This window comes from Hypanus sabinus, chromosome 19 (assembly GCF_030144855.1).
Source record: "Hypanus sabinus isolate sHypSab1 chromosome 19, sHypSab1.hap1, whole genome shotgun sequence".
In the NCBI taxonomy this organism is placed as follows: Eukaryota; Metazoa; Chordata; class Chondrichthyes; order Myliobatiformes; family Dasyatidae; genus Hypanus; species Hypanus sabinus.
In genome coordinates, this window is record NC_082724.1 from 38,431,125 (window position 1) to 38,448,379 (window position 17,255).

General features: G+C 37.4%; 1 protein-coding gene across 2 annotated transcripts in view; it reads right to left on the minus strand.

Moving 5' to 3' along the window:
• Positions 1 to 5,547: 5,547 nt before the first annotated feature.
• Positions 5,548 to 17,255, minus strand: part of rybpb (RING1 and YY1 binding protein b) — a 132,992-nt gene continuing 121,284 nt past the window's right edge. Inside the window, exons 5-6 of one of the 2 annotated variants that reach the window (XM_059944334.1) lie at positions 16,055 to 16,272; positions 5,548 to 7,442 (exon numbers count right to left, since the gene is read on the minus strand). In XM_059944334.1, the coding sequence (XP_059800317.1) occupies positions 7,399 to 7,442; positions 16,055 to 16,272 (262 nt within the window). In that variant the 3' untranslated portion in view covers positions 5,548 to 7,398. Of the gene's footprint in view, positions 7,443 to 12,489; positions 16,273 to 17,255 lie in introns of those variants that run through there. The other variant, XM_059944335.1, reaches the window with a different exon arrangement.

The window sequence follows — 17,255 nt, forward strand, 5'->3', positions numbered from 1 at the left end:
TGAAACCATAAATGTGTTCTTTCTGTCCGTTTTGAAAAGGACAAGAATTTGTGTACTTTTTTTGATGTAAAATGTTAAAATATTAAAGTCTTTTTAGTGCATACTATTTTTCAGAGATTGCTTTGCTGCTTTATTTCCCCATTTCTTTGGAGATACATCATTTCACTCCCCTCCCTTACTCCAGTACCTCACCACATATTCCTTCATCTGTGAGTCTGAAAGCAAATTACTGAGAGGGTAAAAAAAACCAAAATCCTCCTCCCAAAAGAAGCACAGATATTAAGTCCAACTCTTTCCCCTGCACTCCTGCCCTCTCTCCCTTCACTTCCCCAGCCCTTGGCAATAAAGCCAAATTTCATGGCCTTCTGTTGGCCAACAATTTGCACAAATAGGTGTGATAACTTAAAATAATTGCAGCAAGGCATATTTAAAATTATATCAGCAATGTAATTGTCAATGCAATATCAAGTTACATTCAAATTTTGTTGTCATCAAATCTTTTCTTCTATCAAAAACAGAAATCATAGAATAATATGTATTTACACTACTCATTAAGCAGCTAGTTCAAATCATCTACCTGATTTTTCACTTCCTTGCTTTTTTTAAATGCTTATGCAAATTATTCATTACAGCTGTTTACCCAAGCTCTAATTATTGTTTCAACCATCGTTTCAGCCAATTCGGCTCTGATCAAACTGGAGGGGGATGCAGGTAAATAATTCACAAGGTCCATTCAGGGCCCCAAACAGCCCTTCTAGGTGAGGCAACACTTCACCTGTGAATCTGCTGGGGTCATTTATTGTATCCAGTGCTCCCGATGCAGCCTTCTCTACATTGGTGAGACCCATCATAAACCAGGGGACTGCTTCATCAGGCACCTCCATTCCATCCGACAAATGCAGAAATTCTTGGTGGCCAAACATTTTAATTCCTATTCCAATTCCAACACGTCGGTCCATGGCTTTGTCTCGTGATGCAGTAAGGCTGTTCTCAGGGTGGAGAAGCAACACCTTACATTCCATCTGGGGTAGTCTCGAACTTGATGGCATGAATATCGATTTCTCCTTCCATTTAAAAGAATTTTCCCTCCACCCCCCCTTCTATTCCCCATTATGGCCTCTTGCCTCTTTTCATCAGTCTATCACCTCCCTGTGTCTCTCCTCCTCCTTTTCTTTCCACTACGGTCCATTCTTCTCACCAATCAGATCCTTTCTTCTCCAGCACTTTTCTTCCCAACCCACCCGGCTTCATCTATCACCTTCTTGATATCCTCCTTGCCCTACCCCTTTGGAGTCTTCCCCCTTACTCTTTGGTCCTGAAGAACGGTCTCAGCCTGAAACATCGACTATTTATTCATTTCCATAAATGCTGCCTGACCTGCTGAGTTCCTTCAGCATTTTGTGTGCATTGCTCTCAGGGTGATCTGTTCCATTCATCTTTAATGCAAGACTTCTTTGTGCTTCTGTATGCCACTTCTCTACTGCAAATATTCTTGTGCGTGGGATTCCCAGAGGCATGTTTTTCAAGGGGGCTTTAAACAAATGTCTGAACCTTTTCCTTTGTCTGCCTGGCAAACTCTTCCCCTGTCTGCACTTGGAAAAGAATGGCCAACTCAGGCGTCTGGTATTAGGCATGCAAATAACAACATGCCCAGATTGAGTGCACTGTGGTCTCTGTTGTTCTCAAAGAAGACACTGATGTGGCTTTGCATCCTTCAAGTGAATTTGGAGGATATTGAAAAGTCAGTACTGGCAGTATACTTCCAGTGCCATGAGATGCATGCTGAATTTCAGAAGCATATAGAAAGATCAATGCCACTCCTAATACCATGAGTTTTCTGTCTGGTCTGAACTGGTGAACTCACATTTATGGTGAAGTGCTTTGAGCAGTTGGTGACGGCCATAATTAACTCTTGTCTCAGCAAGCACCTGGACCCATTACAAACTGCCTATCACCACAATAGGTCTACAATGGATGTGATTTCATTGGTTCTTCGCGCAGCCTTGAACAATAGAAATACCTGTGTCAGGATGCTATTTATTGGCTACAGCTCAGCGTTTAACACAATCATTCATACAGTTCTGATTGAAAAGCTCCAGAACCTGGACCTCTGTACCTCCCTCTGCAACTGGATCCTTGACTCTCTCACCGGGAGACCACAATCTGTGTGGATTGGAAATAACATCTCCACCTCGCTGACAATCAATACTGGTGCATTTTGACATCTTAGTATGCTTAGCCTACTGGTCTACAACCTCTACACCCATAACTGTGTGGCTAGGTACAGCTCAAACGCTATCTATAAATTTGTTGATGATACAACTACTGTTTGCAGAATTTCAGATGGTAACGAGGGCAAACAGGAACGAGGTATACCATTTAGTTGAGTGGTGTTGCAACAACAACTTTGCACTCAATCTCAATGAGATCAAAGAACTGTTTGTGCAATCTGGAAAGGGTACGATGAGGGAACACACAACTGTCATCAGAGGGATCAGAAGTGAAAAGAGCGAGCCATTTCAGGTTCCTGGGGGTCAATATCTCTGAGGATCTATCCTGGACCTAACATGCCAATGCAACTACAAAGAAGGCATCACAGCGGCTATGTTTCATTAGGAGTTTGAGGAGATTTGGTACATCACCAAAGGCGCTCACAAATTTCTACAAATGTATCATGGAGAGCTTTCTAACTGACTGCATCATTGTCTGGTATGGGGGGGGGGGGGTGGGGTGGTGGCTACTGCACAAGATCAAAAGAAGCTGCAGAAAATTGTGAACTTAGTCAGCTCCATTCATCATGGGCACTAGCCTCTGAATTATCCAGGACATCTTCAGGGAGAGATGCCTTTAAAAGGTGGTATCCATCATTAAGGACCCCCATCACCTTTAACATACCCTCTTCTCATTGCTGCCATCAGGGAATTAGTACAGGAGCCTGAAGGCACACTCACTCAATGCTTCTTCCCCTCTGCCACCTGGTTTCTGAATGGACACTATATCCATGAACACTTCCTCACTGCTTTTTAAATTTTATATTTGCACTGCTTATTTAAATGTTACATACACATAAATAAATAAATTGTATATATAATGTAATTCTTTTTTTCCTGTTATGTATTAGATTGTGCTGCTGCTGCAAACAGAACAAATTTCACGACATACGCCAGCGATATTAAACCTGATTCTAAACTCTTGAACTTCAATCCCTTCTCCTCGATTCACCAAAGTAATGGTGAATTTCACCAAGGTTTTCATTGCCAGGAGGCAGCACCTTTGGTATGGGAAGTAGCTCAAGTACTCTCACATTGCGATGAACCTCCACTGTCAGAGAGCAGTACAGAGGGGTCAGGTTGGTGAAGGAACTTCATCTTGCAAATGTTGAAGCAAAGCCCATCCTCTCAAATACTTTGGTGACTGAGGTGATAATGGCTTGCAGTTCAGCTCGTGCCTATGCGTATGTACAAACATTACCTGTGTGCTGTAGCTTGAATACTGAGGTTTGGATTACCATGGGTCTAGAATCCAGTTTGTCTTAGCAGGAACAGTTTTCCAGTGGCACCACTCCACTGGGAAGTTTGCAGAATGTGAAGTGCAATGGAAAGTTTGAAATGAGTCCAGAAGAAAGAGCTCAACTTTATTTACACCAAACTTCACCAATATTGGCTCTGCTGTAGATCCACGAGATAGTGTCTTGGCTTGCATGCAATCATGATGCATGGAGACGAATTTCTGTGTGCAGTTGATTTTGAGAAGAGTGCTCCATAGCTCCTCTTGGTCGGTGCAGTGACAAGTTTTAGTGAGCTCAAAAGATCAAAAAGACCACAGGCAGTGACTGATTCAGCCCCCTCTCCATCCATTTTACCCCAGTTGCTTCCCAGTGAAGATCATGTCTGAACATATCTCTGAATAGATGGTGCCTATGCTTCGATTCAGGACACGGTTCCTTAACCACTTAGAGAAGGCAGTCGTAGAAGATGCTGGTAATGACTTTCTTTCTGACTGTATTCCCCAATAGTCACAACAGATTTGTCTGGAGTTTGTTTACTTTCTTAAAATGCTCATACTTACTGCAACTATAGCATCCCTTGGAATATTTCGTCTTCTCAGAAATGGATAATGAGGGTGTGCATTTATGACTAAAGATCTTCATCACCAAGTTTCTGGGAGGGCATCACTTGTAACATTTTAGTTGGGATAAGGCTTTTTTAAACATTGTCAATCACGATTAGCAATAAGGCTGTGTCAAAGAGTTTGCTGTGGGATGGAATCAACGGCATTCATGCCAAGGACACAAAAATTGTTCCAGCAAATTGGTAATTCCTGCTTTTTATCCCCTCCACTCCACTGCTGGTGGTCAGTGAGGTCAGACTGAAGGTGTTTTTGCTTTAGGTGGCCTTGACAGCATTAAATACTTTATCATGTCACAACTGTCCAAAAAAGTTGCTGGACTTTCTGTGCACTTTTTACCAACCATCCATGTTTAGGTCATAGATTGTTTTTTCTTTTGAAGGACTTCTCTATTTCTTTTCTATTGAGGAATGGTGCAGCTTCCATTCTAGAAATACCTTACATCTGTGATTAATAAGCTCCTTAAACTCCAAGTCATTCTCATCATTGATGCAACAATTGAAGCCAGTACGAACGAGACTATGATCCTGAGAAACACTTACAGAGATTAATGGGGCTGCAATCTTTATGACTCCAGGTCAAATGCCACCTTGTCAGGCAATCATTCTCAGTCCAATGCTAGAATTCAGATCCTTGGTCCATGTTCCAACTTAGAATGGATTTATTTTGGGAAAATCCACAGTATCTTTCATTTAAGGAACATCTTTTTTAAGGATCATATTTAAAAATCTAATTTTAGTGCATTGCCTCTTAAAAGACTGCAACTTTAACATACTGTCCTAGAATACTCTACCACCATCTTTTCCTTCATGTCAGGTTTTAAAAGATACTCATCTGTTTCACAGAATCTTTCCAACCCATTTTAAACTTGAGTCACCTAAATCCTTTTGGATTTTGCTTTCTTGTGATCATTGAAGACAGAAACAGAGAACAGAACCAAAACTAAATTATCTTAGGTAACTAAGTATTTATTTTTTCTTATTCTACACATGTCAATTGTTTTTGTTTTTGGTCAGAAATCTATCAAACAAATTGAGTGAATAGAACCCATTAGTGAAACAAAATTATTGACCTGTTTATTACTGCTGTTTCTTACTGTGGTGTACCTGTACAACAAATGTGTTAAACACAATATTTTCTTTTTCAGAAGAGAAATCATTCCTCTGTTAAATTGAGCAAAACATAGCCAGGTTGCTTAGCTTGCTCATTCATGATATTTGATTTGATGCTTGGTTATTCCCACTTTAGGTGAATTATGAGTGTGTATATGGTAATATTGGCAAAAGAGATAAAATCTCATTTAAAATGGGGCCGCAAAGATTTCTCAAAACGTATTACATTAATAGATATACAACTTGTTTAATCTTCTGACATTTCTTTTGTATTGTTTCAGAATAAAATTTTGTAAATAAATATAAACCTTGAGTAATATGATACATATAACATTTGCATTCCTTTGTAATACCGTAATGTAGTTTAATAAGTACTTTTTAATTCTTTAATAGATAATGCATATTGCTGGCAATTCCAGAATTTATGCATGTCCTTAATTAATCCTGAACAAAGAAAACATTACAAGTCAACCATATGTCTGTATCTAACATCCACCCAGTGAACAAAATACATTATTACAAAAAATTCCTGCTATCAGCTTTGTATGTCAAAATAGCTTTATGGCACAAAAAAAAGAACAGCCTTGGTCAGCTTTTCCTGGCAATGGACATCACAGATCTGCTTATACAAATCCAGATGAAAAATGAACAAAAATAAATACAAAAAACTTTGTGGTGCTGACACAATGTTATTACATTTTGCAATGCATTTAACTGTCAAATAACCAGACCATTTAGATTAAGGTGAAATTATTTTATTGAGCTTAATAGGCTGAATTATGAATAATGGGTTAAAATTGGGAACCCATCAGAATTTTAAAATGTGAATTCACTTCAAATTTAATACTTTTATCTTATTAACAGAATATACAACTCAATTGTAAAACTTCCAGACACATAATACACCAGAGAGAATCATCTGTAATTCATGTAGCCAGCAATAATTGTTGATACAAGTACAGACCAAAGCAAGTTTTATAAATTTCATAACTCTGGTCTGGATCCAATTTATTTTTATTGCCAGTACTTTTTATAGACAGTTGTAGAAACGTCACATTGCCTTGTTACTGAACTCAGGGACATTATAATTCTTATTGAATGAACAGAATGAGAAAACATGCAAGCTGGAATGATCACAGAACTATTTTAAATTAGTACAGATCACAAGGCCGCCTGAAGTGTATCAGAGAAAAAAAAGCTATAAATGGATATAAATTACACAATAGATTGTACTGATATCAACACCTGATCCAAATTTACAATTGGATGTGGATAGATTAGTTATACATATATAGTTTACCAAAACCACAAGAGACTCTATAGACGCTGGAAATCTTAAGAAACACACATAAAACGCTGGAGGAAGTCAGCAAGTCAGGCGGCATCTTTGAAGGGGATAAGCAGTTGACATTTCAGCCGAGACTGAAAACATGGATTATTTATTCCCCTCCACAGATGATACCCGACTTGCTGAATTCCTCCAGCACTTCATGCATGTTGCTATAGTTTAGCAAATAAACTTTTCCAATATTATTTCAAGAGGTATATAATACATTTTGCCAGATCTCAGTATTGTGCATATTGCTTGAGAACATAGTTCAATATGATATCCAAGGTTAAACTGAATAGACTCTGGTTGCCTGAAATTTAAAATAATAAGACTGGAAATGCCGAAGGCAGGCAGCATTTCCAGAGAGAGAAACAGTTGTAAGTACAGAAACAATCGATGTGATGTGTCGTCACATTGCCAAGATAAGCATAGGCGTTACACTGCCAAGTTCAGCAAAGGGATTGGATTCACTGTTGAATTCAGCAAACACATAGGGGCATACTGCCATGTTCAGTACACACATGGGCTTACTCTACCATAGAGAGCTTGTCCCATAGAAGTGATTTCTTCTTGCCTTTCTCTGTTTTCTCTCTCCAAGTCACTTCCAATCTGTGATATTTTAGGTGCCATCTGCTACTTAATACCTTCCAGTTATTTGGTGTTAATTGCTTTGTTTTCACCATGGACACAAATCCTTTCTGTCCCCATCCCACATCAAGACAGCCTGAGAGGTCCTTGTTTCTTCTTGGAACAGACACCCAATTGGTACTCCTCCAGCTGGCTGAACTTGTTCTTACTTTGATAATCCTCTTTCTCACCATCTCCATATCAAAGAGTGTTTACGGGAATCAAAACTTGCAAATGCTGGAGATCTGAAATGAAAACAGAAAACATCAGAAACATGCAGTAAGTTGGGTAACATGTGTGGAAAAAGAAACAAAGCAGTTGCTTCAAAGCACAGGCTGCATATCAATGAGAAGATGTATGGGACAATTTATCATAACGTTATGTAGCACAGAAACAGGACCTTTGGCCCACCTCATCATTGGTGAAGTTTATGGGCTACCTGGAGTGATCATTGTATATCTCTACCTTCTTTTTCTGGTAGATTGATGACTGTATTGAAGTTGCTTCCTGATCTTGGAAATTTTATTACCTTTGCTGCCTACCCCCTTCCTGGTATCAGTTTCATATGCTGCAATTCTTCTGTAGCTTGCCCTCTTGCTTTTTGTGGTTGTTTTATTTTCAGACTAAAACCCATTACAAGCCCAAGCTGAGAGTGCTTGCTAAACCTCTTCCCACTATGCTTTCTGTAAGGATTCTATTCCACTCTTAATTTCTCCAGCTCTCCTATTTTCTGATGCTTTCCATAGCAATGCTTTGAGATCTTCCAGTCTAACCAACTGTGACTGGCCAGGAATTGCAACCACATCTGTTCCATTTCTCCCATTTCTGCTCTCAATCTCTCTTCTCATGCAGAAATGGATAGAGTTCTCCTTAACCTCCCCTTCCACCCGATCAGCCTCCACATTTTACAGATTGTTCTAATTTCCACCATCTTTCAGCTGATGCCACGCCACACCATGCACTCTTTCACTTCCCTCCCATCATCTTGTCAGGACCATTGATACTCTGGTTCAGTCATCCATCTCTACTTTATACTTTACAAAGCATCCTTCCATGTAACCAATGGAAATGCCAACAAATACCCCATCATTTGTTTTTTTTCATACCATCCAGTGACATAAACACTCCTTCCAGGTGGTGCAGCAATTCACTTTGTAGTACAGCATATCCAATGGCCACAATGCAGCTTCTTCTAGAGTAAAGGAGCTAAACGGAGAATGGGTGTTTCTCCCATTTTGTAGAAAATCACGTTTCAATCTATACCAAGATCCACCAATTACCTGTCACCTTTACTTCTTCATCACATTTCTACTTTGATCTCTTGTTCCTTTGGCTTCTCATACACTGGACTTGAATGGAATACTAAGCTCCAGGTACAGGGTCTTATTTTCTGATTTAGCACATTATAGCTTTCCTAACTTCAACAATTTCTGATAACCAGCTTTTCCAGTGTTTCAAAACTGACCAGTTCAAAAGAAAGGCTAAAGCCCCAACACTTTTTCTATATCCTCAAATGCTGCATGCTTCGCGATTTCCTGCATTCCTTTTGTTTCAGATATACATCATCTGCCAAATACTTGTTGCTTCTCCAATGCACATATCATTCTTGGGGTTTTATTTTCTTCTTTGTCTCTTATCTACATTTCCTTCAGGATGATCGGCTGCAATAAACAAGCCTTCATCAACATCTCCTCTAGGTCTCAACACATACTAAGAAAACCCCAGTGTCTTGTACCTTCCCCTCTTTGCAACTGAAAGTACCTTTGATTTCTAAGCTTAACTTTATAAAGCAGCCTAGAAAGTTCTTTTTCCCACAAATGCTCATTTTTAGTTTTTGAAAGTGCGTAAATTTCAATGTCCCCTCATCTCCTGCATGTGTCTAACCCAACCTAATTCTTTCATCTCCACTCCCTGTACACACCTACTTGCTGCAGATCCCTCATCCCATCATTGTGCACCACATTTGAAAACATTATACTCTCCTCACTCTGGTGCCATCTACTTTAGACATTCCACCCCCTTCCACTACTGCCATTCTCATCACATCTACCAGACCAACCAACAATGTCTGACTCCAAATCTAACCCTTCTATAATGTTGTATTGAATCTCATTGGAACAATATAGAACTTAAATAGAAATAGGATGGAAAATTAAAGTAGCAGACACCAAAGAACTCATGGCCCTATTTGCAGAAGGTAGAGTGTAAAATATGGCCCAACCCATCTTGTATCACCAAACATAGAGATGACTATATTGTAAATGGCAAATTAGCAAATTTGGAAAAGCAAGCCAGGTTTTATTTTGGTCTGGACAGGTAAAAGGGAATATGTAAGAAAGGTGATATAATAGTATTTAATACACTTTGGACAATAACATTTTTAAAAAATCAATTATTTCAGTTGGATAGAGATGGAAGAAAGGGGTGCAAAGTTGAGCCCTAAAGCAACATCTCATACACTTCACAGGGTAAATGAGCAGTGCCAAAGTTATTTACAAATGACCTGGCAGGCACGGGTTGTCTTTTAAAAGAATATTGCTAAGCAAAGCATATGCCTGAGTAACAATCCAAGCATACTTAGCAATAATATATTTAAACACATCATCTGGCAGGCCTTGTACTGAGCAGCTGGGCTTTGACAAGCTTCAATACCTTGCAGCATAATTTGTTCACTGAGCACAAAAGCTGTGCCACAAGGAAAAATCTGTTCTTTCTGCTCAAATATATCAATTTCTGGCAATGAAAACAGCTGTGCATCCTCATCAAGATAATATTGTCCAGTCTTTTACCTTTTAGAAAGGGAAATTTTACTGTTTGGTTTCTCAAATTCTTGAGCAAATGCAAAACCTTAAGCTTATCAGTTTTCCATCTACAGAATTCATTTTCTCATTTGAACTATCTGACAGGATACATGGTAATACATTTTGTTAATACAGACTCAATGCCAAACATTTGTTTTGTCTTAAACAAGTTAAAACACAAAAAAAGCCTACCATATCATCTGGAAAACATGCACATGAAGACCTCAAGAGCATAATCTGGTTTATATTTTACCATGACCAGGAAGAATATACTTATGAAATCCCTACTAGATATTAGTAACATATCTTGAACTAAGTTGGAGCAGCAAAAACCATGAACTGAAACCAACTTTTGTCCCCCCTTGTTCCAAGGAGACAAATTTGCTTGCTATGTCCCAAAATCACCCAACAAGTATTAGTGGAATGAACTACATGATTCACTGCCTTTGTGGCAAAAGTATCCTGACTCTGTAGCAATGATGGGTTTCCAAGTTAGCATCCTGGCACACTGAGGTTAGTGGTAATCCGAAGTACAGGTACTTCCTGTCATTGTAAAAATATGCTGATTTAACTGCAATGTTTCCAGTTGATTGTATATCACATTTGATGCTCATTACAAGTTTATTGTGTGATAACAGACAAATGTCCACTTTGGCCTGTTTACTTTTGAGCTTACATTATTGAAATCCACTCACCTCAACAGGTTGAAAGCTTTCTATTATACTTCTACTACTATCCTATGGATAGTGAGGACTGGACATTCACTACAAAACACCTAGCCTCTGGCCTGACATGGGAGTTGATAAGAGTAGAATTTCTGGCTACTTCAGCTCAATGATGACCCTTTCAGAATAATGTTGATGCATCATGTTAATAAGGAAGAAGCTTACATGCTATTAAAAAAGTAGCAATTGTCTGCCACTTATCACATTAATGTTGTTTGTTCTTTATGTACAAAACAAACAAATGGATAATGATTTAGGAGGATGAATCAACTTGATAGATGTGTACAAAATTATACCCCCAGCATCTTTTCCTTGGGGGCAGCAATGGATAACACCAAAGGATGTCATTGTAAGGGGAGTGGAGAAGAGTTTTAGGGAGAATCCAAAAGTAGTTTTCTTTTACAGAGACTGTTAAGTGCCTAAAATGTATGGCTGAGGGTGGCACTAGAGGCTGATACATTAGGGAGATTTAAGAGACTCTTAGGCATGTGGATGAAAGAAAAATAAAGGATTATGGGCAATGTAGGACATAAGAGTTGCACTGATTGTGGAGTAGGTTAGATCAGCAAATCATAGGCTGAAGAGCCAATACTGTGCTGTACTGTTCTATGTTCTATAATGCCAACTATTCAACTAATATACAAGACTGGAGGTGCATTTTTTCCAGCATTCTTGTATGACAAAAGAATGAAATGTGAACTGATCTTTAGATTGTTTACTTCTCACAATAAATTCAGTGCACTTAACTTGATAATAAATATGTTCATTTGATTAGCCTTTAATGTGTATGGTGCAATATAAAAGCAATTATAAACACCACTATAAAATGAATAAACATGAGATTCTACAGATGCTGGAAATCCACAGCAACACACACAAAATGCTGGAGGAACTCAACAGGTCAGGCAGCATCTATGGAAATAAACAGTCAGCTTTTCGGGCTGGCACCCTTCATCAGAACATTGTAATAAAATGAATAATCCTTTGAAAAATGAAGTTTTAAAAACACTGGCTGAATTCAAAGGACTTCAAATACAGAAAAGTAGCATCAAATGCTTAAATATTCAACTGCCAATCACAAAAAAATGATAGACAATTGTACAGCATCTCCAAATCCCAATTTCTGAGCGGAATATCCAAAGATATTAAATTTTTTATACAAAATGTCAATGGAAATACATTTAGCATACGCAGACTTGAATAGCTCAAACACTACTGGATTGCCCCATGAAGTTAGTTATATGTTACAGAATTTTTCCTGAATCCCTTCAGAAAAATGTTACATATTGAGAACTGCCACACACAGGTCAACTTACAGAAAAACACAGCATATAATTTTCCTTTTTGTTGTGATGACCGCAGTACTTCTCCAAATTCTTCGAATGCCATGGTTCTTGGTTGTTAAAGAAACCTAATTACTAATTCATGTTCTACTTCCAAATTCATGTAATCAAGGTAGCTAAACTACCTGAAGTTGACATAGAAGACTGATACTTAATTACAATCTATGGAAACTCCCCGTGGATGCTTGAAATGATAAAATGTGACCATTTAATAAACTTGGTGCCAATGTACTACTACTTCTACAGGTTTTTGAATGTGTACAAAATGAAAACCAGCATATCTATGACAACATATCATGTATGGTAACAGGAAAACAAGAAAACGATACCATTAAAACGGTAATTATCACATCGGTTTGCTTTCATTATAAACTAATAAACTATAACATGTTAAACTCCTTTAAAAAAGAAACTACGATTAAATAAATTTTAACTATTTTATTTGTGAAAAACTACAAGCAGAATTCATAAATAGACATTTCTATTTGAAGCAGTTAAGGAAGAAATAATAAAGTGGCTTCTAATAACATATTCGTGCACATGCCAGTAACAGGAATATATTAACATCTTTTATTTGCTAGACAAAAAGCAGTGTAGGTTATAAAGTTCCCAAAACATTTAAGACCTGGAAATAATTTTACCAACTCACAAAACCACCATGAACACACCAGCATGAAGATTAAAGAAAACAAATCCAGCACGCTGTCAGCCCTAATGAATTTACAAGGCAAAAAACTTCAAAGCATTATGCAGGACATCTTTCCGGGCAAATGAAAATATACCTTGTATATTACAATAACAAAATTCACAAGATTATGTTATGCCACTTTAAACAAGCATTCTATTGGGGTCTTCAATGAACAAAGCTAAAGAAATAACAATGTAACCATCTTTACACAGTAAATAAAGGTTACAAGTCATACACAAGAACAGAACTGCTTGCGCATTAAAAAAAACTGGTCAGCTTGTCATTCTCTAAATGTTGGCTTTTGAGCCATTTCAAGTTACTTACAAGCATTTTTTAATATTTCCAGCAAACAATACATTTTTCAATAACTTAAGTTACAATAGTTTATAAAAGTAGACTGAAATATTTTTGGTAAGGCAGATGAAGTGCCACTCTTCCCAATAATGTTTCTAGAAATAAAAATGTTTTATACAAGTTGTATGAACTTTGTAAGTGGCTTATTAGGTTTAAACACTTTACCAATTTTATTATTACTGTTGCTTTAAAGATTGTTCTTTAAAAAAAGTCTGTGCACCAATTCAGTCTACAGAATACAACATTAAAATAGTGACCTGTTTCCAAGTCATCACTGACATGCCTGTTTGGCTGTGTAGTTTCCATTAAGGAGGCACTGCAGAAAAGCAATCAGATCCTAAGTTTAAAAAAACTAGGCCAAGCAGCACAAAGATAGCTGGCTATTACCCTAAAGAACAGCACCTAATCAAATGAAAATAGTTTTCCAATAGAGTAAGGGTTCATTACATTACGTGAAAATTGCATTCAGTTTATGCCTGCCCCAGCAGAGTGGTATTTAATTGTTATGTTCCACTCTGATCAGTTAAATTATCTGTACAGCTAGTGTTCATATTCCTGCATGAAGGCCATCACATTTTAATTAAAATTTATCTTCAAGTTTATCACCTTCTTAGATCAAAATACTAAGTGAAGCATCTTAAACATTCTAAATGCAGTTTGAATAAACTTTATTTCAAGCAAGTGTTAACACTGCACAGAAGTATTAAATTCCAGATACAATTTACAAGAAAGAAAAATATCAGTAAAGTTTGCAAAATCTAAGTGCATCATTCTATACAAAGATAAATTACAATATGAACGTATATGTTTTAATACAAAGAAACAATGAACAAATTGTTACACGGGTCTTGCATTACGTAAAACACTTATCAGCCCCGCTCCCCACCCAACATTTTGGAGATAATATATTAAGAACATTGGGAAACTCTTCCCATTATGATGTCAGAAGAAAAAAAAATTTGATGATTAAATGTAATTTTAAACAAATAGTATAAAGATAAAATTTAATACGTGTAATGTACTTTACATCATTTAAATTTATTCTAAGTCCAAAAAAAACAAATGCCACCATGGTAATAAATAAGTGGCGTATATTTGTTTATCGAAATTTAGAATAATTTTCTTTGAAACTTCATTGGTAGTGCCAACTTATTTTGCTCATTGGGTTCTTAAAAATTGATATGGAAGCAATTCCTGAAATCCTTAGCAGGTAATCTCTCCAATTGTATGGATCAATGGCAGGTGATTGTCAGATATAATTCAGTAGGTACAGCTGTCAATTGAGGTCTTTAGAAACATTCTAAAGTACTTAATTCTATTACATACTTGGTACTATTATACAAGGAATATGTTATTTTTGTTTCTCAACTAGTGCCATAGCATGATGCATCTTTGAGGAAATATTACTTCCATGAGTAAAACTGGGAGCTTGACAACTGCAAAGCCTGTACCTTTTACAGCTTGGAGCAGGTAAAAGAGCTGAGAACCAAAACAAAGTTTCAAACCCAATTACAATAGTTTAAAAATCTAACTCGAAAAGCACCAAAGCCATAAAAAAGTGACAATGAAGGAGTGTAAAAAAAGGCTGTATTATTTTCCATTAAATTCTCCTTTATTTAGTGACCTTCTATACCCAACACAGCCATGAAACATCTTGATTCAAGAAAAATACTAAGTCACAATTTTGCTTATGTACATGGTTAGAGATTTCCTGTTATTTACATCTGTAACAAAAGCACATTGTTTATGGAATGGCAGGGGATTCAGCACAAAAGTTTCTGAATCTGGTTCTTATTTATTCTTCCATATTTCTGACTTAGTATGATTTGGCTTTAACTGTACAGAGATTATAGGAGTTAAAGATACAAGCATTACTGGCAAGTGCAAAAATTGAAGATGGATACTGAACATGTCAAATTTTGAAGTTACAATGGCTAATTACATTTTTTTCATACAGGTATTAACTAAAGCTGTTTATTTGAAGATGGAAAGTATGATCTTTAGGATGAGCCCCATCTCCAGAAACAGTATACATTTTCAATAATCAATGCTATTTCTACACTGCTGATATCCACTTTACAGGTGAAAATGAATTATCCAACAGTAACATTTTTCAAATGCTCAGGGGTTCTTCATTTGATTACATCTGAACCTGGACGCTTCAGTATTATTTTCTCACAGGCAATCTGCTTTAGTATACATGTCTATATGAAGTATGTTAAAATCATGCTGCCAGTTATCAGGCACTGCTTCTTTAGAATAGCTGGGTGGCTGGGAAGTACATTATTCAGTAATTACATTTACAGCACAGAATGACACAGCTTTCAGGTAAGTGTAAGGTGGAACTCACATCTATAACCTAATTCACTGAATTGATCCAGCTATTGTTCAATTGCCTCAAGCATACTTATCCTCAGTCATATCTGCTTTGGGAAAGTCAATTGTCCTGATGACAAGGCAGGTTTCATTGCAACAGTGTGCAAAACTTGATCATCTCTGCTGGAATGCACTGTCCAAATCTTATCTGTTAAATGCTGCATTTACTTCACAGTGTATTAAGCACCAGTGTTTCTATATGTTGGTTTCTAACAACCATTTATTTTGTTTAAACCAGTTAAAGACATTTAATATCTCTAAAATTGCTAATAATCAGCATAGTTGCTGGCAACAAAACTTACAAAAAAAGGATATGTTGAAAAGGGTGGAATTTGCAAATGTAATAAATAAAGTCAAAAATACATAATGTACATGGAAATTGTGCACAGCAGATTTATAAAAAAGTAGATTCAGGAGCACATCCATTATAAATGATTGTTAGGAAAATATAAAACCAAGGGAATACATAAAAAATGTCAAAAGTATTCATTCATACTTTTCACATTACATGTACAGGTCTGGAGCCTGGCAAAGCTCAGAATGATTCATCGTTTACTGCTGACATTTCACCTTTTGGCGTAGAAGAACGCGATGAACCTTTGTCTGTGCTCTCTGATCCAGAACTACTTTGGTTCTGTTGCTCAGAACCAGCGCTGGATGTGACTGTTGACGATGATGTGGAAGAGGATCGTATTTTTTCCTTAAAGTCTGTAATGATAACTGTAACATTGCCCACTGTCACTGCAAGCTGCTGTGCAGTACTTCTGTCTATATTTTTCAGTTTAGGCCTGCAACAGAAACAAATACAGTATGAGGATCATTTCAAAATCAATTCACAGAACCCAAGACAAAAAGCACTTTTTTTGCATAGTAACGTTAAAGAGTTGCTGAAACCCATGGCTTTAGTTGCTGAGAATTCCACCTATGATTTAAAAGGCAATGATCACCTTGCACATGGAGAACTATCTTCTTGTCAATGATTTCATGAATGTGAGAAAATAAAAATCATTTGTGCATTTGAAAGAAAGAAAGAAAGACCAGAATGAAACAGAGGGTGGTGAGTGTGTGGAATGGGCTGCCGGCGACGGTAGAGGAGGCATATATGATAGGGTCTTTTAACAGACTCCTGGATAGGTACAGTCGGCCCTCCTTATCCGCGGATTCAACCAACTGCGAATCAGGAAAACCCGTAAGTTCTCTCTCCAGCACTCGTTGCTTGAGCATGTACAGACCATTTTTTCTTGTCATTATTCCCTAAACAATACAGTATAACAACTATTTACATAGCATTTAGAACCATAGAACACTATAGCACAGTACAGGCCCTTCAGCCCTCCATGTTGTGCCAACCCATATAATCCTAAAAAAAAAGTACCAAACCCACACTACCCCATAACCCTCCATTTTTCTTTCATCTATGTGCCTGTCCAAGAGGCGCTTAAATACCCCTAATGTTTTAGCCTTCCCCACCATCCCTGGCAAGTCATTCCAGGCACCCACAACCCTGTGTGTAAAAAACTTACCCCCCATGTCTCCCTTAAATTTCCCTCCCTTAATTTTGTACTTATGCCCTCTGGTGTTTGCTATTGGTGCCCTGGGAAACAGGTACTGACTATCCACCCTATCTATGCCTCTCATAATCTTGTAGACCTCTATCAAGTTCCGTTCCATTCTTCTACACTCCAAGGAGAATTAGCTCTGTTAATCTTGCTTCAATTGACTTGTTCTCCAAACCAGGCAACATCCTGGTAAATCTCCTCTGCACCCTCTC